The sequence below is a fragment of the Vidua chalybeata genome, chromosome 23, assembly GCF_026979565.1.
Source record: "Vidua chalybeata isolate OUT-0048 chromosome 23, bVidCha1 merged haplotype, whole genome shotgun sequence".
Classification (NCBI taxonomy): Eukaryota; Metazoa; Chordata; class Aves; order Passeriformes; family Viduidae; genus Vidua; species Vidua chalybeata.
This window is the reverse complement of record NC_071552.1, coordinates 2,410,846-2,437,273: the sequence shown is the minus strand read 5'-3', so window position 1 is coordinate 2,437,273 and position 26,428 is coordinate 2,410,846. Positions and strand designations below refer to the sequence as shown.

Genomic DNA, 26,428 nt, shown 5'->3' with positions numbered 1-26,428 from the left:
CATTCCAGAGCCATTCCTCGCTGAGACCAGGACCAGGCAGAGCCTGCCTGCCTTGGAGGGGGCCGAGAGACGGGAGCTGGAGCAGAGAGCGAGCAGAGAAACCACCGACCCTGTTTAGGCCATGGAAACGGGGAGCGCAGCCAGGACAAACGGCACCACCAGCAAGCCCGAGGACGTGAAGAGCCCAACTGCCCCCAAAAAAGAAGAGGAAGCCAAGAAGGCCACGAGCCCTGGCGGAGGCGAGAAAGAAGCTATAAAAGGCACGGGCGGTGCTGCCTTGGAGACAGGGCAAATCAAGAGCTCCCTCTTCTCTGGGAGTGACTGGAAGAGGCCCATCATCCAGTTTGTGGAGTCATCTGATGAGAAGAGGTCAACCTACTTCAGCATGGACTCGGCAGACTCCAAGAAGATGCAGTTCACCAGCGGCCAGATCGGAGACATGAGGAGACCAGCCCTGAACTTCCCGGAGAAGGGCGACCTCAGGAAGTCCCTCTTCTCCTTGGATTCCAAAAAGAGCTTCCTGCCCGCTGACGGGGAAGGGAGGAAGTCCCTGTTCTCCGCGGGGCAGATGGGGGAGCTGAAGAAATCTTCCCTGCCTCTAGTGGAGACGGGGGACCTGAGAAGACCCTTCAACAAGGCCGACAGAGCCGCGGGCTCCCGGCCCCGCGTGAAGCTCGAGGACGTTCTCTGCGACTCCTGCATCGACAACAAGCAGAAGGCTGTGAAGTCCTGCCTGGTGTGCCAGGCTTCCTTCTGCGAGCTGCACCTCAAGCCCCACCTGGAGGGAGCGGCGTTCCGGGACCACCAGCTCCTGGACCCCATCAGGGACTTCGAAGCCAGAAAATGCCCTGTGCATGGCAAGACCATGGAGCTGTTCTGCCAGACAGACCAGATGTGCATCTGCTACCTCTGCATGTTCCAGGAGCACAAGAACCACAGCACGGTGACAGTGGAGATCGAGAAGGCGGGGAAAGAGGTAATTTTATTCTCCTTTTATTCATCCTTTCATTCCTTATGTTCCCAGCAGCCCATGTCACTCCACAGCCTTTGCTCCCCAGCCTGCAATCCCTCCTCGGATCACAGCTGGGGTGGAATCCCGGGATGCAGTGGTGGTGGTGGGAAGTGTTCAGTGGAGAATTGATATTTCCTGGCTGCTGTTTCCATGGGATTGGCGTTCTCCTGGTCCTGGCTGCAGTTGTGCTGCAGGCTGCATTTAGGGATGGAGGACCCGGCTGCCAGCACACCTGACTTCCAGCAGAGGCTGAATCAAAGCCCTAAATGCCAAGTTTATAAAAATATTCTTGAGTTTTGACAGTGTTTGTGTGGTGTTGCCCACAGAAAGGTGGGTGCTGCTCAGGGTCAGCACCTCCAGAATACAAATTGTCAAATCAGTGGCTGCTAAAGTTTCTCATGGGAACTAACAACTATTGAAAATTGCTATCTCAGCTCCTGAGAGTGAGATTAGGTTTGGGGGTTGTTTTTTTTTTTTTTGGTTTTTTTTTTGGTGTTTTTTTTTTTTTTTTTGTGTTTTTTGGGTTTTTTTTTTTTTTTTGTGTTTTGTTTTTGTTTTTTTCTGTTGAGCCACACCTATGGAAAGAGTCTTTTGAAGTTTAGGTGGAAAAAAAACCAAACCCTGGTGCAAGCACAAAACCTGATCACTTCCCCTGAAGTGTTACTACAACAGGTTCGGAGGATGGACATCCAGGGAGATTTCACTAATGAAATGTCTTTCACCTTTGTTTGCTCAAAGCTTCCTGTTGTTTGCTTTCTGGGTGGATGAGGAGGATTTCACTTTTTCTAGCAAAAAATCAGGGTCTCAACACAATTGTTGCTGCACATCCCCATGGTAAAAGCAAGAAACTTTCTAAGCAGACAGGACAGGAGAGATGTCAATAAAGAGACCTGTAAAATAATAATTACATAAAACAACGTGCCTGGAGTCACAGTCAGAACCTGGAAGGGCACTAAGATCTCCTAAACCCCAAACCAGTGCTGTGATGTGGTGACCAGGCAGACACAGGTACCTGCTGTGAGAAATTCTTGTGTTTCCTTAATGGGAAGAACAATTTTAATCTTTCCAAGGAGCTGGGAAGATTTATCTCATCAGGCTGAAAGGGCATCTTGTGTAGAGCTTATCTCTGGCTTCTCTGGTCTTTTCTTGGCGTGTCATCTCCAGCTTGCAGCCTCGCTGAAACCAGACAAAGCCTTTTCCACGTCTCAGACAGCCTTTCCCAAATTCTTGCAGGGCTTGCCAGCCTGCTGTTTGTTCCATAATTGCCTGAGCTCGTGGTTTTGATGTCAGCCCTGAACGCTGCAGAGCTCTAACATAAAGCTGTGCCTGGTGTCTGCCAAGGTGTCCAATTCCTGCCTGGAACGAGGTGAGCAGCTGCTTCCTGAGGAAGCAAAGCTGCTCAGATCCTTCCTCCTGTGGCTGGAGACACCTCCAGCACCTTGATTTTAAAGACACAACCATGGATGAGCAGAGAACTGGGATTTAAATGCTGTCTGAGTCCTGTCTCTGAGTCCTTGAGCCACCTTTAGCTCCTGCACTGGCTCTGCTGCTACTCAGCCTAAAGGATTTAGGATTTATCAGCATGAATCATGCCCATGTGCCAGTTTCTCCTGACAGAGTTTGATCATGTTGTAACTCGAGCGAGCATTCACTCAGACAAAAACAATTAGCAGCAAAGCTGTTGCCTACAAATGTTTGTTCCCACCCCTGATTTATTCACCAGAGGTGGAGCCTCAGCAGGAGCCACAAAGAGCAACGAGTATTTCCAAGCCCCTGGTGTGTAACACCTCTCCTTATCAGATCAGCCCAGCTGGAATTTGTGACCACAAATTGGGAGGGTGGCTGGTGCTGCTGCCCTTTTGGAAGGGATAAGCAACAACCTCACACCAGGTCATCCCTATCCCTGCCCTGTTCTCCCAGCTTGGCATCCCAGCGGCTCCAGAGTAGCCTTAAAACCTCCAGACCCATTCTGCCACTGGAGTGGTGAAATAATAAAGTTGTGTCCAGACAGTGCCTTTCACACCGTGCTGGATGTTCAGGATTTATCTGCAAGGATTTCCTCGTCCCTGGTTGTTGTGTGGCTCCAGAAATGGAGAGGGTTCCAGAACTGGAGAGGGTTCCAGAACTGGGGTTTCTTTTGCTGCACTGCCAGCCTGGGAGCTCAGCGATTTGGTGGCACAAAGGTGTCTCGGAACAAGCTTGGTTTAGGTGCATCTGCCCTTCAGGTCTGCAGAATTAATGCAGATTTCAGCCTGTCTTTGCTGTGGGCCTGCAGGGAGGAGAGGGGCTGTGCTTTAGAGCTGGGAAAGCTCCTTCTGAGGAATTAGGAAACCCTGCTTGTCTCACGGAGCAGACAGAGAAGAGGAATGCAAACAAGGCAGAACACAGACACCTATAGTTAGGGCAGTGCAAAGCCTGATATCTCTGTCTCAGACACAGAGCACAGCAGCATCTTCCACTTTTCAGGAGCCTGGGGTGAGAGTCACTCACCCCCTGTTCCTGCTGAGCAGACACAAGTGAAAGGCACAGGGACCCAGACAGAGACATTTGTCCTGACTTCCCACCCAGTGCTATTTGCGTATTTTACCCAGCAAACCTTTAATGCTCTCCCCAGATCCACTTTGCATTCATTTCCTGCTGCAGGTTTTAAAGGAAAAGTAACAGTTTGCACCAGAGCCAGTACAAAAAACAGCCAGGAAAAGGTCTGTGAGGCTGGGGAATAACAACTCACACTTGAAAAGTGAGAATGCTCCACAGCAGCTTGGGTAGTTCAATAAAACCCTTGATTTATCACCAGAGCCCCCCCTTGGAGCCAGCATCCTTCTTTCTGAAAGGGGATCCTTCATCCCAAACCTGTTTTACAGGGCTGCTCTCCAAAGGAGACAACTTCACCCCTGCCTGCCAGTCCCAGAGCTGGAAATAACCTGGCATTACCTTCCAGCACCAGCCTTGGTGCTCAGCGTGCCAGGTCAGCTCTGCTGAAAAACACTTTGATCTGCTTTTTTTTTTTTTTTTTCTGTAATTCTTTATCTTTTAAAGCAAAGTTCACTGTGGGTACAGGAAGAGGAGCTGGGTGTTCCTCCTTCCCACAGAGCTGCTTTGAAAAGAGGGGGTTTTACAAAGGCTGAGCCAGGCTTTGCAGAAAACCATCCACAAAGGTGGATCCAGAGGGGTTCCCATCCCTGCATCACTTTCACTGAGCAGAGAGCAAACAAAATTAAACCTTGGAAGGGCTTGGTGGCCTTTCTCACTGCTGCAGCGTGGCTGTGAGATTTTACCTACACCAGCTGTGGCTTCTCTGTGGACACAGCTCAAAAATAATGTTCTTTCCCCAGAGTTCCCTGCAGGAAGGACACTCAGCCAGCTGGAAAATGGAGTAAATTTGTCTGTTTGCCTGAATTCTGCATTAATCTACACTGAGGACAGAATCCAGGGAAAATCCATTTGTTTGCAAGCAAGGAATTCTCTCCAAGCTGTGCAGACTCAGCTTCTCCAGTGGCATTTTATAGGATGCTGGCAGGGTCTCCAGAGGGTTCAGCCCCCTGACACCCAGCTCTGCTTAGGAGAAACTGAGGTGGGAAAAAGCAGTCGTGCACCCAGAAAAATCATGTCTCAAACAACCCCCTGACTTTCCAGCCACGGCATCCTGGCCCTGCAGTGGGACAACGAGATGGAACAGCACTTGTGCAGCCCCCTGGTTTCCTTTGGGTGCTGCTGGCAGGTTAATTAGCAGAGCTCTCCCAGGCTGGGGACACGGGGCTGTTCCCAGAGCGCTCAGGGCATGATGCTGCTTGTGCTGCTGCTGCCTCCTTGCACAAAGCGCTTGCATCATCGTGCAGGGCTCATAATCTCCCATCTGCAGGTCCTCCAGAGCACCAGGGCTGGGTTCAGCTGTGCGTGTTTGGATGTACACTCTGAACTTTCACTGAAGCCTCTTAACTGCCCTAATTAACTGAGGCTCTAATAGGGGATCCAATCTTAGCTTGAAGGTTCTCCGTGCCTTCATTTCCCAGCCTGCTGTGCTCAAGAAATTGTCTGAATCTGGATTTCCTGGCTTTTTTCCCCCGCACTGTTCCTGTTATTTCTGCTCTGGAGGGACCCCCATGATTGGGGTGTTGCTGTATTATCTCTCATTAGGGTCTTCTGAACCCCAAATCCTCCAACGGATTTGTTCTAGATGGTCCATCAAGGATTTCTGACCCTGGAAAATCTGAGAAATATGAAGCCAGACAGGAGTTTTCTCCTAGGGAGTGAAGCTGAGGCACTGCCTGCCCCTAACACCTGTGGCCCCCATGCTGTGACTGTTTATCTGTCATATACACGGGCAGCCAAAGCAACCTTCCAGACCAAAAAAAAAAAAAAAAAGGTCTTAAAACCATCAGGAAATCACCTCCTGAACCCTTTATGTCGTGCTCCACCTCCAGAGCACCCTTCCTGAACCCTTCTGCCCATGCCATCAATTTTTCCACTATTCCAGGGTCTCCCTGCACCTCTCTTTAACATTTTTTCTATGTTTAGCATGTTTTTTTTTAGTATTTATTTAATTTCTTGCAGTACCCCACAGTCACAGCTCCCTCCACATCCCCTGCCCTTGCTGCAGTCTGTGCTGGTGTTTCCCCTTTGCCAAACCTGGCTGAGTGTGGGATTTGCATCCTGGCTATTGGGAGCACCTCTGTAATTTCCATTTGCAAGTCATAAACCTCGCTCCAAATTGTTGTGTGCCTCTGCTCTTAAGTGGTTGTTACATCCCACACCACCTTTCTGGGGTTTGAACTGCTGAGAGTCAGGATCACTTTTACAAATAATACTTTCCCAAAATTCCTTGGAGACCCATCTCAATTAAAAAAGACTACAAAAGCATAATATTGTTATCACCACCTTCCAGCCATCACCTGATATTTTTCCTGTCATTTCCCCTGCAAATCCCTTGAGATTGGGAGTGTCTGGGAAAGTTCTGCTCTTCCCCAAAAATTCCTTCCAGTCCTTCTTTGTAGGATTTCATTCCCATTCTTATAAGGATGTCCTGACTTTTGGGGATGAGGAGGGAAATAATTGCTCTGGAGATGAGCTTTTTACTTCCCAAACAAGCAATGCCACCTGGATGCATCTCTGTGGCCCAAGGAAACAACTGGAATTTCAGTGTAATTTCTCACATTGGTTAATGCAGTGGATAAATGGATCTAAAATATTTTCATCTCATTGCATTTCCCTGCTGTGCAGAGTCTTGATGCACAGGACATCTCCCACTGCACGTGGGAATGGAAGCCAGCAGGAATTCCTCCAAGTCACTGTCTTGAAAATGTGAAAATTACGGGATCAAACTCCTGCCTTTGTTCTTTTGATCGGTAGCAGAGCAGATTTTCTCATCTGGAAGCCAGTGTGAGTTCCCTGGTGAAGCTGTGCCACAAAATCCCTCCCTGTGTGCCCTGAACCCCTGGAGAGGGTGAGAATCAGCTCATGGCAGCGTTCAGGCCACTACTGAGGGTGTGTGGATAACATTTGGAAAGCCAGTGCTCTCCTAACTCCTAAAAACAATGTGAGGCTGCAGCTTTTGTGGCACTGAGACACCTCTGAGCACACTTCCCTTTTTTCTGCCCACTTTTCTTGTGTTTTATAAGGCAACAAAACCACCACCCAATCATTGTCCCTCCATAAACAGAGATTTTCTGAATTGGAACAGCCGGGGTTGGTGGCTTTCAGAGCAGCTGTGCTGGATTCCAGCTCCAGAGGGTTTTCAGACATTTGATTGGCATCAGGACAAGAGCTCCTGTCTGGGCTGGTTCACAGCTTCTTCCCTGCCCTTCATTTCAGTAGAGAACTGAACACTTTTAATAAAGACCCAGATTTTCACGTTCCAATTCATTCTTGGATGGACAGCTGGAGTGTGAGAGCGTATTTATCCATCCATGCCTCTAATTGTTGGCCTGAATTTCAGTGGTTTGGGTTAATCTAATGAATTTGCAGAAGATCCCACACGAACAGCAGGTTCTCAGGACTCTCCTGACACGACAGAACACAGGGAATTTCTGCCAGCTCTGAAATTCCTCAACAGCTCTGGGCTGGGTGTCCCACAGCCAGATTGCCTCCAGCCATGGCTGAGACCAACCTGCACACACATGAAATGCAGAAATGCCCCAACAAAGGCTGGGGCAGGATCTGTGGAGGGATCGAGAATGGGAACGACCCAGGGAGGGATTGCTGGAGTTAACGGGGCAAGGCTTTGCCAACATCCAGGTCCAGGGCTGATCCAGGGAAAAAAAAATGATCCAGGGAAAAAATGATCCAGGGAAACAGTGCATGGTCTCCACTGCTACAAATTCCTGTGCAAGTCTCAGCTCTGAGCTTCTCTGGGAAGCCACTGCACAACAAAATGCAAATGAATCCCAGCAAAGTTGCTGATCTCAGCCAAGCAGGTTGGCTACACCTCTTCCCTCCTCCTTTTGTGGCTTTTTTTTTTTTGTTCTTTGTAATTTTTTTTTTCCAAGCATTCCCCAGCTCCATCGCTACATGAAAGCTCTCAATTCAGAGCAAATTAATCCACAATCCTGTCTAAACAGAATTCCTGCCGGAGGCATCATCCTCTTGTTGCAACACTCGTCAAACGTCATTCCGTAATTACATGAAAACTGTTATTGCTGCGCAGGCACACCCTGGGCTGGGCCCTGCTCTGCACACACAGCTGAATTTTGAAACTGCTCCCTTCCCCTGAAGCTCATGACTCCCGTGTGATTAAAAGCAGCACCCTGACAGCCTGGGAGGTGGGTGCTGCTGCTTTGCTGAGGGAGCGGAATCTGCTGGGCCGGTGCCCGCTGGCAGCACGTGATGCCCAGCGCAGCCTGGACCTCCCCGCTGCTGTGCTCAGCACTGCAGGGCAGGCTCGGGGCTGCTTGAAGGGGCCACCCTCAGCCCCAGCTCACCAGGCTTCCTCTCCTCTCCTCTCCTCTCCTCTCCTCTCCTCTCCTCTCCTCTCCTCTCCTCTCCTCTCCTCTCCTCTCCTCTCCTCTCCTCTCCTCTCCTCTCCTCTCCTCTCCTCTCCTCTCCTCTCCTCTCCTCTCCTCTCCTCTCCTCTCCTCTCCTCTCCTCTCCTCTCCTCTCCTCTCCTCTCCTCTCCTCTCCTCTCCTCTCCTCTCCTCTCCTCTCCTCTCCTCTCCTCTCCTCTCCTCTCCTCTCCTCTCCTCTCCTCTCCTCTCCTCTCCTCTCCACAGACCGAGCTGTCGCTGCAGAAGGAGCAGCTGCAGCTGAAGATCATCGAGGTGGAAGATGAGGTGGACAAGTGGCAGAAGGAGAGGGACCGCATCAAGGTGCGTTTGAGGTGCTCAGTTCAGCTCTTCCTGCCGTCATCACCAATTCCTTCTCCCCTCCTCTCCCACATCCCTCCAGCTCTTCCTCACTCCATTCCTTCCCCAGCCTTTATCTCATCCCTATCCCAAGCTCCAAGCCAAATCTTGGAAACAACAACTCCCACTGAAGTCATTGCGACATTCCCTGCGGGGAGATCCAGCCCCGATACAAAACCAAGGCACCTCCCTGCTCTGGCTCCTTTTTTAGATCCTTTATGGCCTTTCCATCACCAGTAGCCAGGCAGATTTAGAAACAAAACCCACAAATAACCTGCAAAAGGGCTCTGGGTTGCCCAAACTGAGATAAGACAGCAGGAGCAGATGAATTTACCCCAACAAATATCTTATTTATGGTGGAACAGCTTATTTCCATGCTGAGAGAGGTCTCCTTTATAATTCTTGCACCGTGGTAAGGGTTGGAATAGAGTCATGGTATTATTTTTTTCATTTATAGCCTAACTGAATAAAGCAGTGAAAGCACAAGTTGGAGACACCCCAGAAAATTTGCATAATATTAACAGGCAAAGCCATTCTTCTCCCTTTTATGTGGTGCAAGCACATTGGCTCACCAGCTCTGCTTTTCATCTGCTTTATTATTACTATCATTATTATTATTATTATTATTATTATTATTACTGGAAACCTGACCTAGAAATTTTGACTCTCAATATAGTTACATCCCCAGTCCTTCTGAGGAATATTTCAGAGGCACCTCGAGGTCAGGCTTGTAAAAATTGTTTCAGCATCCTTTGAAATGGTGGGAATTTGTTCCTCAGATCGTCCAGGAGCCAGAACCCTGATTTAGAAGGTCACAGAGTGTTTTTAAGCATCACCTGTGAGTGCATGAATTGAAATAGGAGATATGCTCTTACCACTGGGAAGGCAGTGGCCCTTTTGGATTGCATCCATGTGATTATTGCAGGAACAGGTATTGCTTCTCTTGGCACAACTTTCCTGCAGCTGAGACTTGCATGGCTGGAGTTTCCATACTCTAAATGCTGAACCCTTGGATTTATCCCCCTCTGTGTCTTTCTGTTAGCAAAGAACTCAGTGAAATTTTAAAATTTTCTTGCTCCTCTTTCCTGCTGCCTCCTCTCCCTGCCCCTTCCCCAACCAGAATTACACCACCAACGAGAAAGCCACGGTGGACCAGCACTTCAAGGAGCTGATCCGTGACCTGGAGAGGCAGAGGGATGAGGTGAAGGCTGCCCTGGATCAGAGGGAGAAGATCGCCTCGGAGAACGTGAAGGAAATCGTGGATGAGCTGGAGGAGAGGGCGAAGCTGCTGCGGGAGGACAAGGAGAACAGGGAGCAGATCCACCAGATCAGCGACTCCGTGCTCTTCCTGCAGGTGACAGAGACCTCATTTCCCTTTCCTTTGTCCCCGTGAGGACTTTGGGATTTGTCCCAAAGACAATCCCAAAGAGGCAAAGCCATTCTCTTCTTGGGATTTGTCCCAAAGACAATCCCAAAGAGGTGTGAGATGTGTGAAGTCTCATGGTGAGATGGTGAGAGAGATGGGGAGACTGTGTGGTGGTGAGAATCCAAATTTATTGTGGACTACATGTGCTTATAAACTTTTCTAGGAAGGCTAGTAATGTTTTACTGCAACACATAAACAAACTTACACATTTTGCAACAGCTCTTGCTTGCAGAAGTTGATTTTTCTTTTCCTGTCAGCCAGTCTTGATCCAACCTTCAGCTGCTCTTGATTCAATCCTCAAAGCTCTGCTTGTTCTTGCCAAGGCATCCTAATTATCAGATCTCTTACGCTAATCGGGTCCAAAGTAGTCTCTGTCTTGTGTGCCCCTCAGTGTGAGCCTTCCCCAGTTCCCTGCACATCCATGGCAGGGGTTCAGGGGGACATTTGGAGCTGTCTCTGCTCTGGTGGGTGAGGAATGGACTTGGACATGCCTTTGGATTTTATGGGTGGCTGCAAACCATGGATGGAACATTTCCCTGCCCATCCTCCCTGCTTTCCTTTGCACTTTTGGAGTCTAACATCAACCAGTTCCCCCCGATCCAGCCTCCACATCTTCATGCTCCTCATGAACTGCGATCCCTTTCTTTGGCAGGAATTTGGGGCTCTGATGAGGAATTACGTGCCCCCTCCGTCCCTCCCGACCTACAGCGTGCTGCTGGAAGGGGAGAGCATGAGCCCATCCATGGGGCTGCTCAGGGACGACCTCCTCAACGTCTGCATGAGGCACGTGGAGAAGATCTGCAAGGCAGACCTGGGCCGCAACTTCATCGAGAGGAACCACATGGAGAACGGTAAAATATCCCAAATATTCCCCTCCCTGCTTCCCTGGAGTGCAGGGTCAGGGCTGGTGAGGATGATGAGCACTCCTGGTGAAGAAGAAAGTAAGCAAAGAGCTGGGGGGGAAATGGGAGCAGGGACTCCTGTAGCTGGAATTAATTCAGGAATATGAGAGTTATTAGAATGTGAATTCTGGAATATCGGAGTTATTCTGCCTCTCCTGTGTGGGGATGGAATCGTTGAACTGCCAGGGATTTAGGGTATCTCATACAGGACACCAAACTGGCCCCACTTCCCTGGTTTTTGGTTCATTTTAGGGTTTCATGTTTAGGATTTAATGGGTTCAGCCACTTCCTGTGTGGAGTCAAGAACAGCCACCCTTCCCTCCTGCCCTGTGCCAGGCTGCAGCAAGCCCCTGGCACTTTAGCAGGACATTTTCCAGGAGGGGAAACTCCACAGATCTGCTGAGGCAGCTCAGTGAAGGGTGAAGGCAGCGGCACAAAGGTGAAATGTGGGATGGCAAGTTTGAAATCCTATTTGTACACTCAGTTAGCACATGCAGGGTGCTGGTGTGACATCAGATATTAAAAGTGCAGGGTTTCACCTCTGCTTGCCTGGCTGGAACATAAAATACCCTGCAAGCACCTGTCACTGGGAAGGAAATATTTGAAAATCTAATTTTCCAAGTGAAAAGGGCTCAGTTTGGGTGTTCAGCTACAACTGGAGCTGGAGTGCCTCTGGTCATACTCCCTGTTCCACTTGGGACAGCTTTCCTGCCTGCCCCGATCCAGGGTGTTCCCCACACTTGGGTGATGCTTAAGGTGATCTTTAAGCTCCCAGCCAACACCACAGCAGCAAAATTAATCTTTTACATTTATAACCCACTTCCTCACAATTAACAAAGGAGACCTGTCTTGCATCAGGCTCGCAGGTGAGATTAGGACAGGGCTGTGCTCTCTGCGCTTCCCAGCTCTCCCACAGGCTGCCTCTGTAACCCTGGGCACGTTGCCTAATCCCAGGGAATGACCTCTCGCCCCAGGAATAGCAGGGGTGGCAACGAGTGGTTATCTGAGCTGGATGTAATCTCTCAGCCACTGAGGAAGCCCAGCACCAGGACAGCAGTGGGTGATGAGAGGATAAACGGCACCCTGCTCTTCCAGGAGGATGTGGGAGTCCAAAAGGTGCAGGAATAACCTCAAGGACAGCTCGTGCAGCACAGGAGCTGAGGAACTCTGCTGCAAATCTGCAAAATCGCTGATAATTCACTCAAATTCACTCAAAATCCTTGATAATTCATTCAAATTCCATCCAAAAAATCTGCAAAATCGCTGATAATTCATTGAAATTCACTCAAAATCCTTGATAATTCATTCAAATTCAATCAAAAAAATCTGCAAAATCGCTGATAATTCACTCAAATTCACTCAAAATCCTTGATAATTCATTCAAATTCCATCAAAAAAATCTGCAAAATCGCTGATAATTCACTCAAATTCACCCAAAATTGCTGATAATTCATTCAAATTCCATCAAAAAAATCTGCAAAATCGCTGATAATTCACTCAAATTCACTCAAAATCCTTGATAATTCATTCAAATTCCATCAAAAAAATCTGCAAAATCGCTGATAATTCACTCAAATTCACTCAAAATCCTTGATAATTCATTCAAATTCCATCAAAAAAATCTGCAAAATCGCTGATAATTCACTCAAATTCACCCAAAATTGCTGATAATTCATTCAAATTCCATCAAAAAAAATCTACAAAAATCTGCAAAATCTCTGATAATTCATTGAAATTCACTCAAAATCGCTGATAATTCATTCAAATTCAATCAAAAAATCTGCAAAATTGATGATAATTCACTCAAATTCACTCAAAATTGCTGATAATTCACTTAAATTCAATAAAAAAATCTGCAAAAATCTGCAAAATCGGTGATAATTCACTCAAAATCGCTGATAATTCATTCAAATTCACTCAAAATCGCTGATAATTCACTCAAAATCATTCAAAATCGCTGATGATGCACACAAATTCATTCAAAATCCCTGATAATTCATTCAAATTCAATCAAAAAATCTGCAAAAATCTACAAGATTGTTGCTAATTCACTGAAATTCACTCAAAATTGCTGATAATTCACTCAAATATTTACTGGAGACCCCTCCTGCATTAAGAATTACACTGCCCAGAGCCATCATTCTCCATCAGACATAAATTAAATGGACCAGATCCTTCTGGACCAACCTTTCAGGAAGGTCAGGGGTCCCAGAGTGCTCAGGATGCACAGCCAGATGCAGGTTTTAAAACTCTCCCTGCCTTTAAAGTAGCACCAGAAATTGAACATTACTTACCTTTCATCGCTGCAACATTCCTATTTAAATTCTCAACACTCCACATGCTCCAGAATTACCGAGAAATTTGACAATGACTCAATATCAATAGATGACAAACAGATCCAAGAATCACTTCTGTGCATTTTTCTTTCTTTGTTCACCTGAAGCTGTGCAGAATTTCCATCTGCTGGGCTGGGTTTTGCCACTCCTGGAGCATTTTCCTTGGGCATTTTTAAAATCCAGCCCAAGGTTCTGCAGCTACTCGGTGCTGTTAGCTCAGGATAAAGCCTGATTATTTCTTGATTATTTTAATTGGGGTCTCCCCCATATTACTGATGCCAGAAGCCCTCATTTTTATTTGAAATCCAAGTGCCAAAACCATTTTTAACTCCTGCCAGAAACCTGGGCGCTTCCAGGAGCTTTACCAGGGAGTCAGCTTGGATTTGCCCTGATGAAAAGTTGGGAACAGGTGGGAAATGTTATTTATGGCGAGTCCCAGGAGCTTCAGAGCTCTCCCTTCTCCAAGCCATGGTTACAGATGAAAGAGGGCAGCACTCTGCATCCAGTGGCTGCGAGGGAATTAAATCCATTAAGGAACTGTGGAGTTATTAACTCAGACTCCCCCTGAGTCACTGCAACAAATTCATTTGCAGCTGGCTTGATCATCTACTGTAAAAAACTTCCCAGGAAGAAATATATTAATGGAATGAAAGCTGCTTAATAGCAGCCTCCAAAGGGAATCCATGTCCTTTTAGTTGTCATAACAGGTACCTACGTGGCGAGGAGACAAATAATCAGGGAGCTTAAATAGCACCGAAATAAATGGGAGAAATAAAAGTTTGTTCAGTGGCTCGAGAATCAAAGAATGGAGCTATTTAAACGTAAAACCCGAATTTACTTCCTTGCAGAGAACAATAGGTTTATAGAGGCCTTCAAAGAATGTTTTTGTGGGCGAGTGTAGTGATAAAGCCTCATTTCCTGTGAATCAGTGTCAGAGATCCAAACCCAGGCTGTGTAGGAGTAACTTTGATCCATGAAACCTGAACCAGCCGCCCTTGTCCAAGAGTTTAGAGCTGTTTGCAGCTCAGCTTTAGCATCTCTCTAAAAACTGGAGTAACCAACCCATTGAACCCTCCCATAAGTGATTTCTGGAGCTTTAAGGAGTGGCAGTTCTCCACCAGCCAGGCTGTGCTCAGGCTGAGCACACAAAAGGAGCCAAACTCAAACTTTTGGAGTCATTTTTACCCTCACAGCAGCATTTTGGTAGGAAAACGCCTCCATCCTCAGGCATCCCTATGGATTTTAGAAGATCCTGTGTCTGCTGCGAGGTTGAATGCTTCAGCTGGGCTCTGCCTCTGAAGGAACCTTTTATTGTAGACCCTGGGCAGCTCCAGAACTGCTTTAGCTCCCGGGCAAAGATCCCACAGGGGGATTAAAGACCCCCAAAGTGCATCCCCGAGCTCATGCCCTGCTCTGCCTCTCCAGGGGACCACCGGTTCATGATGAACAACTACGAGTGGAACCAGCCCGACAACCTGAAGAGATTTTCCATGTTCCTGTCTCCCAAAGGTATGGATGGCATCCCACAGCTGGGCAGGCTCCCTTCCAGCTCAGGAAAGGAGCTTCACTGATGATCTAGCCCAAAATTTGCTCTCCCTCACACCTCAGATCCATCCCTCTGCACGTTTTCTCTCCAGCTTACCGAGCTTTGACAAGGTTTTGCCTCAAAGCAGGCAGAAAAGGTTCTCAATTTTATGGGGAAGAGCTGGAGTGACTGAACTCGATCCAAGAGTGAATATAGGGGAGTTCTAACATGGGTTTCCAGGATAAAATCAGTGTTTTTCTCCACCCAAAGCTTATCTCTCTGTGCTATCAAGTGAAAGCTGTGCTGAGCATTAAGATTTTACTTTCACCACCAAACATAATTTTTCCTTACAGGGAAAGGACAGAAGAAGTGAGGAGTGTGTCCTAAAAAAAAAAAAAAAAAGCAGGAGTCTGGAGCTCCTCTGTGAGCTCTGACAGGAGCCCTGCTGATTTGCTTGTCCCACTTGTTGTGTGGCCACCACAGGATGAATTTTTGGAGTGAGCCAAAGTTTCCAACACATCCAGCTCTAAAATCACAGTTGGCATTCCTAAATTGGCACCCAGAGCAGGGAGCTGAGAGTGCTGAAAGCCCAGGCAAGGCGAGGAAAGAAAGAACAGGAAGGGTGGCACGAAACAAGTAACCGAATTTCAGCCCTGCCCAGGTTTGCCAGGTGTTTCCAGCTGCTGCTCTGCAGACAGAGGGTGGGCAGGGACAGGGACATGGCAGCAGGGAGCAGGGACACTGCCTGAGGGCACATTCCTGCCCTGTGCTGGCGTTTCCTGAGGATAACCCAGACCCCAGCACTGAGCCCTTTGTCTGGATTGCCACTTTGCCCTTCTCCTCTGCCCTCAGCCCACGGCTGGCAGCCCCCTGGCAGCCCTGAGGATGTTTGGAGCAGGGCTGGCATTCCCATTTCAGTGCCAGCAGGACTTGGGCAGGGCTCTTCCCAAGTTCAAGGGGCAGAGGGGTGTTTTTGTAGGGCTGGGTTTGTTTTTCTGCTCTCCTGCCTCAGGGTTTGCAGGGAAGTTCTGCTGAGACCACAGACTCAGCCCTGCACCCAAAACTTTCCAGCCCTGAGGGAAGTTTGAAAACCAATTCTAACATAGCACAAGCTGAGCTTATCTCTACCCAAAATGTGGAGCTTTCAGGTGGAAACAGCCCCAAAGGCATTAAAGGGGAGGAACACTGGGCAATGTCATCCCCTGGGATGGGGATACTGCTCAGCCTGGCAAAAAGGAAGGGACAAAAGAAGGAAAAAGCCATTTTGGCTGTGGCACAACATGGTCAGTGCTGTCATGAGTGCCTGAGCTTCCCACAGCTTGGAGAAGAGGCTCCAGCTGGGATCCAGCATTCCAACTTGCTGAAGATCCAGGAGCGATCCCCAGGCACTGCCAGATCCACGTGGTGATTTGTGTCCAGAGCAGAGTGAGGGCTGCACAGCCATCCCCCTCTTCCTGCTGACTGCCCATACGCTGGGGGATGGTTTATCCCACCTCCACATCCGTGTTTTCCTGGAAACACAGACAATGCTGCCTTCCCAGTTACTCATTCTGTGTTTTCTACCAACAAAGTGACTGTGGCCAAAACAAGCAAGCCCACGACTGCACACAGAGCCTGCATGGGGATTGAGCAGAGCCCAGCAGGGCCAGGGCTCAGGAGGGATCCAGCTGCTGGAACCACGCTGGGGGGGGGATTTGGGGAGGAGGATGAATCAGTAGGCAAAGCAGGAGACGTGACCCACTTGGCTTGCAGGCTGGCTAGCCGAGGATCACCCCATGAATAATGCAACATCCCCATCATCTTTTAACTCTCCGGAGCTCTCTGTGCCCTGCCACTGTGGCACCAAAGCCCAGCAGTGCAGCTGATTGCATCTTCGTTAAAGAATCCCAAAAACGCGAGGGCAAAAACGAGGACCACCCTCTGCATTGTGTAACAGCCTTGGAATCCTTCACTATCTCATGGATGCAGCTTTGCCACACGCCCTGCTCCTTGGCTGGGCTGGGTCGCTGCAGATTCTGCCCCAGGCCACAGTGGAAGGTCTGTTTGCTGGACTGAGGAATGCTCTGTGCTAATTACAGCGGCCCAAACTGGGGAACTGCTTGGATCCCAGCTGAACCCAGTGGTTTTAAGCCCTGCTTAAAGTCAAGGCTTCCACTGCTCTTGAGTGTCATCATAAATGGCTTCAAACTGAAAGAGAGGAGGTTTAGATGGGGTATTAGGAAGAAATTCTTCCTGTGAGGGTGGTGAGGCCCTGGCACAGAGAAGCTGTGGCTGCCCCTGGATCCCTGGCAGTGTCCAAGGCCAGGCTGGATGGGGCTGGGAGCAACCAGGTGTCCCTGCCCATGGCAGGGGCTGGAGTGAGATGATTTTTAAGGTCCCTTTCAACCCAAACCATTCTGTGATCCAATATTTGCTTGCAGGGATGACAGGATGAGGCAGAGTGGCATAAAACATTTCAAACACTGCCTCAAAGACAAGAGGAACAATCTGTTCAACTGCTCCACGCTCCTTTCTGTCCTCTCCCACTAAACTTTCTTCTCCTGATGTGTCAGACAGTTTGGCCAAGGCCAGGAGGAGGTTGGAAAAATCATCTTGAAAGTCTTTGAACGAAGAGTAGAAGGGACTCAGGCACACAGAGAGAGAATTGTGAAAAGAGAAACACATCTTAAACAGAGAAGCAGCCCACAGGATGGCAGCAGAGCAGCTCCAAGAATCCATCTTCTTTTTGCTTTACTGGGAGCCCAGTGCCTCCCCAAAGGGCTGCAGCAGCACCAGTCTGTGTCCTGGTGGAAGCCTGGGGCACACACCTGGCACGGGGCTGGGAAATGTTCCTGTCCTGGTGTCTTTGGAGCTCTGAACCCAAAGCTCTGCCTGCAGAGCTCTCACGCTGAGTGCCCAAACCTGAGCTGGCAATTTCCTGCAGCTCCGTGGCACCGAGAGCTCTGCTCACTGCAGGAGAAGCCTGTTCTCCATTTCCTAACACCCAGGGATAAACCCAGGTTCTCCTCTGCTGCCTGGGCCCAGATTTCTGTTTTGGGGCCGCTCCCAGCTCGGTGGGGACCTTTTCCTAGAGCAGTGCCAGGCACAGGCCTCTGAGGCAGCTGTCAGGAGCTGACTGTTGAACTGGATGCTCTTGTTTTACAGCCAATTTCAACCCACGGTCATGGGAATTTTCCTCCTTCCAAGCGACCGAGGAAACACTTGGTACGGGTAATTCTGCCTTCAGTTTGAGAGGATCTAACCCCCCGTGCCACAGCTTTCTGCCTGACTAACCCACCTTTCCTGCTGCCCCTCTCGGCTGCCCTGGCACCTGAAAATCCCAGAGCCGGCTCCTGCTGGGCTGTCAGCGCTGTCTGCACACAGCCCAGCCCAGGCTCTCAGAGCTCAGAGGAGGGAAAGGCACCCCTGCTTCTCCCTGATCACAGAGAAAGGAGGTGCAAAACACAGGAGGCAGTTTGCAAAGATCCCCAGGTCCTGAACATTCAGAGCACTCTGAGGAGGTTGTGGCAGAAGCAGGAGGAGACTCCAATCACTCCCAGCCAGTCTCAGAAGCACATGGTGCTTCTTTCCATCACACCTTTTCTTAGTAAGTTCTCAAAGACACAGCCCGGCCCACGTTCATGCCTTTTCTTCCCAGATCCCCATCTCCCTTTTCCAACATTTTCCTCCTTTGCTTCGTTCCTACAAGGTCCAGCTCCAGCCTTTCCCTTCGTGCTGGCAGCAGCCAGGGCCACCCAGCCTGGGGAGCTCTGGTGACTCACAGCCACACCTCAGCCCCTCCTGCCTTCCGCAGGCAGGGCTGTGTCCCTCTCATCTCCCTGCTCTCAGATTCCTTCTGGCAGCCAGGGCCTGACCCCGAGGAGGCCAGGAGGGGGAAGCTTTAATGGTTTGAATGAAGCCTGCACTGCTGGGAGGAAGGGCAGTGCTGGAGTCGTCCCTCCTGCCTCGGGAGGTGCAGGGAGCTGCTGCTCTCCGGCCACACCTGCGCTCTGGGGCTGGTCCCTGCCTGGAGCGCCGGCATCACCTCACACCCACACACAGCTGCCTGCCCTCACCTGCCTCTTGTCCCTGGGAGAAAAGGGACAGGGCTGTCCCCGCCGTGCCCCCCCAGCCAGGTGAAGGCAGTGCCGCAGGTGTGTTTGGAAATGCCCCCCTGCAGCCCCGTGGAATAACGCGACCTCTTTATCTTCCAGTAGGCAATGGCACTAAGCTGCCTTTTCAGTTCTCCTCGGTGGGACAGAATCCGCCCGGTGACTTCAGCAAACAGTCTGATGGGAGCCTCTTCACTAAGACCGGTACTAGGAACTGAGTGTTCCCCTTCCTCCCACCCCTCTTGAGGTGACAAACCCCCTAATCCTGCTCTGCCTTCCTGGAGCAGTCCTACGCCTTGGCCTGACTGCCAGTCCCTCAGGCACCTGCACAGGCGCCACTCTGCTGAAGCAGGGCAACAAGGAGTGTTCAAAAATATTAAGGTTTTGTCTAGGAAACAGGTGGAGGGATTTTAAATTTCGTTTTTAATGGGTAAGGATAAATTTTAGATGATTTTTGAGGAAGACACCATGGCCATTTGCCCCTCTAGTTTCATCACTGAAAAATAGCACAAACAGCACAACCTTAAAAAAAAAAATATGCAGGAGCTGCCTCACCAGAACCAAAGCCCCATTCACCATCTCATCACCCTGCTGTCGCTTCCCACCAGAGGTGGAATCCAAGAGCACCAGAACCTGCCAAGCAGAGTCAGGTCTGATTTACTGGAGATGGTGGGGCAGGGCCATCGTGGCTGTGACACTGCAGGGCTGCTGCAGCCCCGGGGCAGAGCAGGGCTGGGGTGCTGGAAGGGGGTCAGGGCTTATCAAGCCACCAGAGGAACTGCAGGAACCCCAGGCTCAGCTCTTTGCACTAATTAAACAGCCTGCAGTGCTCTCTGCAAGAGCCAGAATGCTGACTTTGGGACTCGGCCTGAATTTAATTGGTCTGATTGCATTCCACCTCTCTGCATTCCTCAGACGTTTTAATTAGCCAGACCTTCTTTCCTGCCTTTTCCTGCCTGATTGGGTGGTGGAAGAGGCATCTGTCTGACGGCTGTCTGTCGTGTCCCACCCCGGGGATGGCTGCATTTCCATGTTGAGCAATGCAATACTAACGAGGTGGCACTTCCAGTCCTGCTGCTGGTCCTGGGGACACGGAGGGGGGTGGCAGTGGCAGGGGCTGGTGTGTGACTGGCTGTATTTTGTGTTGTCACAGCCTACCCTTCCATAGTGAGGCACCAGTCTGCAAAGGTGACGCCACAGACGTGGAAATCCTCCTCCAAGCAGTCTGTATTGGTAAGAAAAAGAACAATTTTTCTTGGGAGAGCTTCAGCTTGTTCCAGGGGGGTTTCAGGAATAAGGATGGGTCCTTTGGGAGTGTGGAAAGAAAAGCTTCAACCCCACTGCTCCAGTTCAGGATGCAGATTAACTCCCCCAGCTTTCACAGCTCTAATCAATGCTGCAAAAATGATGTTTTGAAAAGGTTTTGGTCTAAACTTTGATGCAGAAGATAGGGACTGTGCAAATCCTGTAAAATGATACTGACAGCACTTTTCCTTGTCGCCCACTCTGTGTCACTCTGTGACATCCACAATGTGGCAGTGACACCAGGGACAACCACATGAAGGTGCCTTGCTGCTCGTGTCCTGCAGCAGGCAAGTGCAGGATCCAAGAGGAGGGGTCAGGCTGTGATCAGAAATCACCACAACATCTCCGAGCCACTGGTTCCACACTGATCATGATAAGAGGCACGGGGCAGTGATGTTTTAGGGCTTGTAGTCTCAAATACACAGCCAGTTAATGGGCTGCCTCAGGAGCACCGAGTTAATCTGGTTTTATTCACACCGTGCTGCACTAAGGCCTTGCATGATCTGAATTAAGATTGTCGAGCTTTTGCCACCGCAAATGAGACTTCTTTTAAATTTTTTTTTTTTTTTTTGTCATTTCTGATTGCACATTTGTGAGAGATGATTCGTTGCTCTGTGGAAGTGAGACCTGTAAGGAGCAGAGGGTCAGGAACCCAGAGCATTCCCACACTGAGGGAAGCACACAACGGGGAGAAATGGGCTGCCTGAGGAACTGCAGCTGCATCTGCTCCATTTCCAAGGCTCCCCAGGAGGTGAATTCCTGTGCAAGGGATGTTCCTGGGCAGATTCTCCCAGGAAATCCAGCCTCGAGCCTTTGAAGGTGCTGCAGCAAACCAGCAAAATTCCGCCATCCCCTCTGCCGTGGGTTTGGCCCTCTAAAACATCATCACCCAACATCCATTGTGCTCCCAGGGATTTTTCTTTAATCCCCACAGAGAAAATCGGGGTAACTTCTCCCACCAACCCTTCCTCTCCCACTGCACACATTTGTAATGACCATTTCCTTTTTATAGCCAATATTCACCACACAGCCCTGAACCCAACAACTGAGCTGATAAATATAAGCATTTAAAAGCACCAAAATAGAAATACATACTGCAGGCTGCAGTATCTCTGCAGGAGCTTTTATGGTCTATTGGGCCAATAATCTGCCTTTTAAAACAGCCTTAAATGTGTATTTAAGTAATATACATTCTAAAAGTATATTTATTTGTATTTATTAATTCTGTAAATATGAATTTTCACAAAGGACCGTGCTGTTTAAGGAGGAAGGTCTTTTTCACGCCCAAGGAGCTCTTTTTAATGAAGCCCCCCTCTTCCATATCTTAATTCTGTTGGAAATTAAAGCCATAAAATGAAAAGAATCTCGACAAAAGGGAACCCTGGGCAGGGAGATGGGCTGGGGTTGCTCTGCCCGTGTTTCCTGCTGTTCCTGCTATTCAGCAGGGCTGCATAAAAGGGGTCTGTGGGGTTTCTCCCACCTTCTGCACCTGAGAACAAACCCAAGGCAGACTGGACATCAAAACCCCCATTTTTTTCTTTTTTTTTTCTCCTGAATTCCATGGTTATTCCTTCAGTGGTGGGGGGATATTCCCACCCGGGCTGGAGATTGTGCAGCCAGTGATCCCAGCAAAGAAATTGGCTGCTGTTCCTGCAAGGGCACGACTTTGCCACGTGTTGGTGGTTGAAATGGGGCAGAACAGAGTGGAATTCCAGGGACAGGTCCTGATGGGATGGGATTCACTCAGGGACTGCAGCAAACAGAGCTGGAGAGGCAGAAAATGCCAATTCCTCTTGGTTCTGCCCCATCTCTCCACTTCTATTTCTCTTTACACAAACATTGGGTGCTGCAACACACGGAGGCCCAAACCAGCAGGGCCCAGCTGAGGGAGAATTCCAGGAATTCTGTGTGAAATGCACAAGAGTTTGGGGTTTGGCAGCCAAATAAAGCACAAAAAAAAAAACCCAAAAAAACCACATAACTGTGCGTGGCTCCGAGTGTGACAGCTCCCCTGAGCTGTCAGGTTAGTGAGCAATTAAAACACACTGGCAGAGGCAGAAAAATAAAAATAAAGGTGACATTCCCCTTCTCTCCCCCCAAAAAAAAAACCTCTCATCACGCCGTGAGTCACAGTCTGAGGTTTTACACCGGGCGTCGCTCGGCTCGGCACTGAGGGCAAAGCAGGCGTGAAAATAAAAAAATGAAAGAATTCTTTGCATTTGATGTCCCCGGCACCTCCAGGAGGGGAAGGAGGCGGTGCTGCTGTCCAGGAGGTGCTGGTTGGAATTTGAAATGCAGGGGATTTTTAGGACTTTGGGCTTGTAAGGCAGAGTTTAAAATCAAATATGAGATTTGAGATGTTAGAGGAAGTGTTTAAACGTAGGTGTTGGAAGTGAGAATGTAAATTTATAGTTTAAAGTCGAAACGTGTTGGACTGAGTTTAAAAAAAAGTCTAATGTTTTAAAATTTAAGTTATTTAAAAAATAAAAGTAATTACAAAAGTAAATTAAAGTTGAAATATAGTATTATAAATGATATATATAATATTTATATATTATATTGGATTTATAGAATATATATACTATTTTTATATATTTATTTATTTAACATAATTAATTGAAAAGTATAGTTTAATATAAATATATAAAATAAAAAGAAATAGTTTTTAAACGTAGGTGTTGGAAGTGAGAATGTAAATTTATAGTTTAAATAGAAACGTGTTGGACTGAGTTTAAAAAAAGTCTAATGTTTTAAAATTTAAGACATATAAAAAATAAAAGTAATTACAAAAGTCAATAAAAATTAAAATATAACATTATAAAGTATATATATAATATTTATCTATTATATAGGATTTATATTAAATATATACACTATATATTATAACATAATTAATTTTAAAGTATATTATTAGTTTAAAATTAAATACATTTAATGTAATATTTAAAATTTTATATAATTAATTTAAAATAAATTAAAAATAAATAAAACTAATTATGAAAAGTATATTAAAATACATATAAATATAGAAATAAATATATTAATATATAAAATAAAATCGTTTAAGATTAAGTTAAAATAGAAATATTGAATATCAAATGAAAGCATTGAGGCAGGAATTTGTAGGATGTGGATTGTGAAAAACGCCAGTCACTTGGTTTTTAAAATTTTAAAAGTTTATTAGTAATAAAATAGTTATAAAAAAATAGTAATAAAATTAGAGTAGTAAGAATTTGGACAATGAGGGTTAGGACACTGCGAGACAATAAAAAGCAAAGAATTCCGGACGTGCGGATGTTTCTGGGCCCTGTCAAAAACGCCAATCGCTGGTTCTTTAAAATCTTTAAAAAATGACTAATAAAAAAAAGTTTATTAGTAATAAAATAGTTATAAAAATAGCAATAAAATTAGAGGAATAAAAATCTGGACGGTGAGGATCAGGACACTACGAGACAATAAAAAGCAAAGAATTCCGGACGTGCGGATGTTTTTGGGCACTGAGCTGCCCAAACCACGCCTTGTGAACAAAGGAACAACCCTGAAAAGCAACAGCCTGTTGTATATTTATATATCTTATACATGCTGCAGAAATTCCTTGCAAATTAAGAATTTTTTTTTTGGTTTTGTTGACTTTTTTCTCCTAATTTTGGTGGTTCCATGAAGACAGAGAGGAGGTGGAAGGATGTTTGTCTTTTCTGATAAGGAGCTGTAACTCTTTATGTGCCCTGTCGCTGTTATCTCTGTGTGAAGAGTTTCTTGATTATCTCATCCATTTCTTGAGCTGGTAACAAATATCTCACATCGCAGAGTTTCTATTTTAACCTCGTGTTGTAACCTAAAACTGTATTTAACACGCCACTTATGAGAACTAACACAGCATAACTTTCCAACAGTACACATCTAATACTCATTTGAATATTTGCCAAAAGCCAGTCCTAAAATCCGCGTTTTTCACGCGGTTGGACGGGCGGGGTGTGGGGCAGGAACGGGACGGGTTCCAAAGTGACGCGCCCCAAATTCTCCCTTGCAGTCCCACTACCGCCCCTTCTACGTCAACAAAGGCAACGGAGCCACCTCCAACGAGGCGCCCTGAGCTGCTGCGGACGCGGGGAGAGCCGAGCGGATTTCCATGGATGTAGCTGCTCCCCTGCCACCCCCCTGCTGCCCTCTCTGCCAGGGCAGGGGAGGCATGCCCCGTCCCCTCCTTGTCCCCTCCCTGTCCCCAGCTGCTCTGCCCCTCCTGGGAATTGCGGACGCTTGGGTGGCACCCCCTGCTCGGCAGCTGTCCCCTTGTCCCCAGAGCTGGCTGTTCCCAGAGCTCTTCCCAGGCTCCAGCTTCTCCTGTGCCTCCCCACCCTGGGCACACCCAGCTCCCGCTGGGATCACGTCCCCTGGTGGGATGTCCCCCGGGTGGGATGTCCCCAGGGTCCTCCATCAGCTCAGCTCTGCTGCTCACCTGCCAAAAAAAAAAAAAAAAACCCAGCAGGATTTCCCCAGAGCTGCTGGAGGAGGACAGGGAGGCTTTCCAGCCCGTTCCAGTGCCCCTCCAGCCACCTTTTCAAATTAAGAAATAAAAAGCAAATCCATCCTAGTAATACAAGATTGATTAGATGCCATAGGTGCTGGGTGCTTTTCTAGTTTGTGGTGGTTTTTCTTAATTCCCTTAAACCAAAATTGATTTATATACTGTAGTTTGTGTATTTTATATCTTTTTTTTTTTTTTCCCCTGGAGTGGGCAATGAGAATTACTGCCACAGCTTTTTTTTGCTCAGGATAATATTTTTGTATTTGTCCCCTGGACAGATGAATCACATCCAGGGCTGGAGAACCATTCCATGATCTCCCTGAGGTGATTTTTCCCCTCCGTGGACAAGCTGAGGGGTTCAGTCCACGTCGTGCAGGGGGAGAAATGGGAATAAGAGCCCTCAAATGGTGAAAACCAAGACCTAACAGCTCCTTTTCACCGTTTGCTCTATTCAAGCAGTTTTGGAATGGCTTCCCCCCACTTTTTCCTGCTTGCAGCACCTTGCTGAGGGAGGTCCCACCTGAAAATTCCTTCCTGGCTCATCCCTTTGCAAAGACACTCATGGCTTTTTAACCCAACACCTCATCCAAAACTCCTAGGGCTGAATTTTGATCGCTCCAGAGCACTTGAAATGTCACTTTATGATGATTTTTAATTTTTTTTTTTTTTCCATAAAGACCAGAGGGGGAAGCTGGCGTGGTAGGGCAGGATGTGACAAAAGGGATGTGAAAAAAGGGATGGAATTGCTGGGAAAAGCACTGAGGGGTTTCAGGATGTGTATGAAAGGATAAAATCAGCCCCCTCCAGGTCTCACTGCTTTGCCCTTGAGCAGATCCAGTAAAACCTTCCACCACCTCCTTTTTATGCTCCAAAACATGTAAATGTTTTTCCTCCTTCTCCTCAGCTTGGATGTTAAAATCCCCCCACCCCTGAGCAAGGCTGTGTGGTGCCAGCTGGAACCTGCCTGAGGCCACCACTGTCCCTTTCCTCCCGCTGTCCCCTCTGTGCCCCCACAGCCTCTTTGCTCCCTTTCCCCTCCCCAGGGGCCTCCCCAGCCCTTGCACACCCAAATTCCCACAAGGAATGGAGCTGCTCCCTGTTTGCCTCAGCCCTGGAGACGCCAGGACCCCGCTGGGGTCCCCCTTTTCCCCCCGGGATGGGGCACACCCCAGCCCTGTGGCACCTCTGCTTCCCGGGGGGGTTTTGGGGTGTGCAGGAACTGTTTGGATCCTGTCTCGGTCAGCAAAGCCAGAGAGATGACGATGACGATGATGATGATGATGATGATGATGATGATGATGATAATTCCTCATCAGACAGGACCTGTGATGTAAACGAGGCCCCTCCCGTGGGCACCACACTGCAGAAATAAAGGAGAAAGCTCCATGTCTGACCAAAACCAACGCGGTGAGCTCTGTCTTTGGTGTTTCTGTGCTCTCAGTGAGGTTGAGTCTCTCCAAATTATCCTTGATGTGAGCAGCGGGCTTGGAGAAGCCTTTTTGCCAGCTCCCTGGGGCTGTTTCGCTGCTTTTTGGATATTTAAGGTCAGAGGAAATTCCCACGTCCTTGAGGGTCAAAAGCTGATGTACATTTCTAGTACAACACCCCGAAAATACCCAGTTGGGTCAGTTCCCAAGCACTGGTGCCACAAAAGTCCTTCCCTGCAAGGGCATTTCTGAAAAACCCCTCAGCCTGTGCCAGAGTTAAACGTCCCCACTTCCCTCTGGAGGGAAACGCTTGTTCCTGTGTTCACTGGCCAAAATAAGATTATTTTGCCCCAGCCTGGACCTGGATCTCCCCAGGAGGTTGGTTCTGGGACCCTGCACCCACTCAAGCCCTTCTGGGGACGTCTGGCTCTGCTCAGCTCAAAGCTCTTGTGTCCATCACGGCTTCTCCTTCCCCTGAGGGAGAGATAAAACCCCTGTGGGGTGCTGAAGATGCAGATTCAAGGCCAGAAACAAGTAGATGT

At 48.2% G+C, this 26,428-nt stretch overlaps 1 protein-coding gene across 4 annotated transcripts; it reads left to right on the top strand.

Moving 5' to 3' along the window:
* On the top strand, positions 1-25,862 carry TRIM29 (tripartite motif containing 29). 4 transcript variants are annotated; one of them, XM_053963598.1, is made up of 9 exons: positions 1-976; positions 8,218-8,313; positions 9,470-9,703; positions 10,428-10,626; positions 14,439-14,522; positions 17,683-17,742; positions 18,735-18,833; positions 19,783-19,862; positions 23,965-25,862. In XM_053963598.1, the coding sequence occupies exons 1-9, from the start codon at positions 122-124 to the stop codon at positions 24,025-24,027; spliced, it is 1,770 nt and encodes a 589-aa protein (XP_053819573.1). In that variant the 5' UTR covers positions 1-121; the 3' UTR covers positions 24,028-25,862. The 4 variants fall into 4 exon arrangements, with proteins under 4 accessions (XP_053819573.1, XP_053819572.1, XP_053819576.1 ...); XM_053963597.1 differs by having other exon boundaries at positions 18,732-18,833; XM_053963601.1 differs by lacking the exon at positions 17,683-17,742.
* Positions 25,863-26,428: the final 566 nt, after the last annotated feature.

Coding starts and splice junctions, on each gene's coding strand:
- TRIM29 (XM_053963597.1), top strand. CDS start 122: ATGGAAACGGGGAGCGCAGCCAGGACAAACGGCACCACCAGCAAGCCC. Junction 9,704..10,427: donor ACTCCGTGCTCTTCCTGCAG/GTGACAGAGACC, acceptor TTTCTTTGGCAG/GAATTTGGGGCTCTGATGAG. Junction 10,627..14,438: donor GAGGAACCACATGGAGAACG/GTAAAATATCCC, acceptor CTGCCTCTCCAG/GGGACCACCGGTTCATGATG.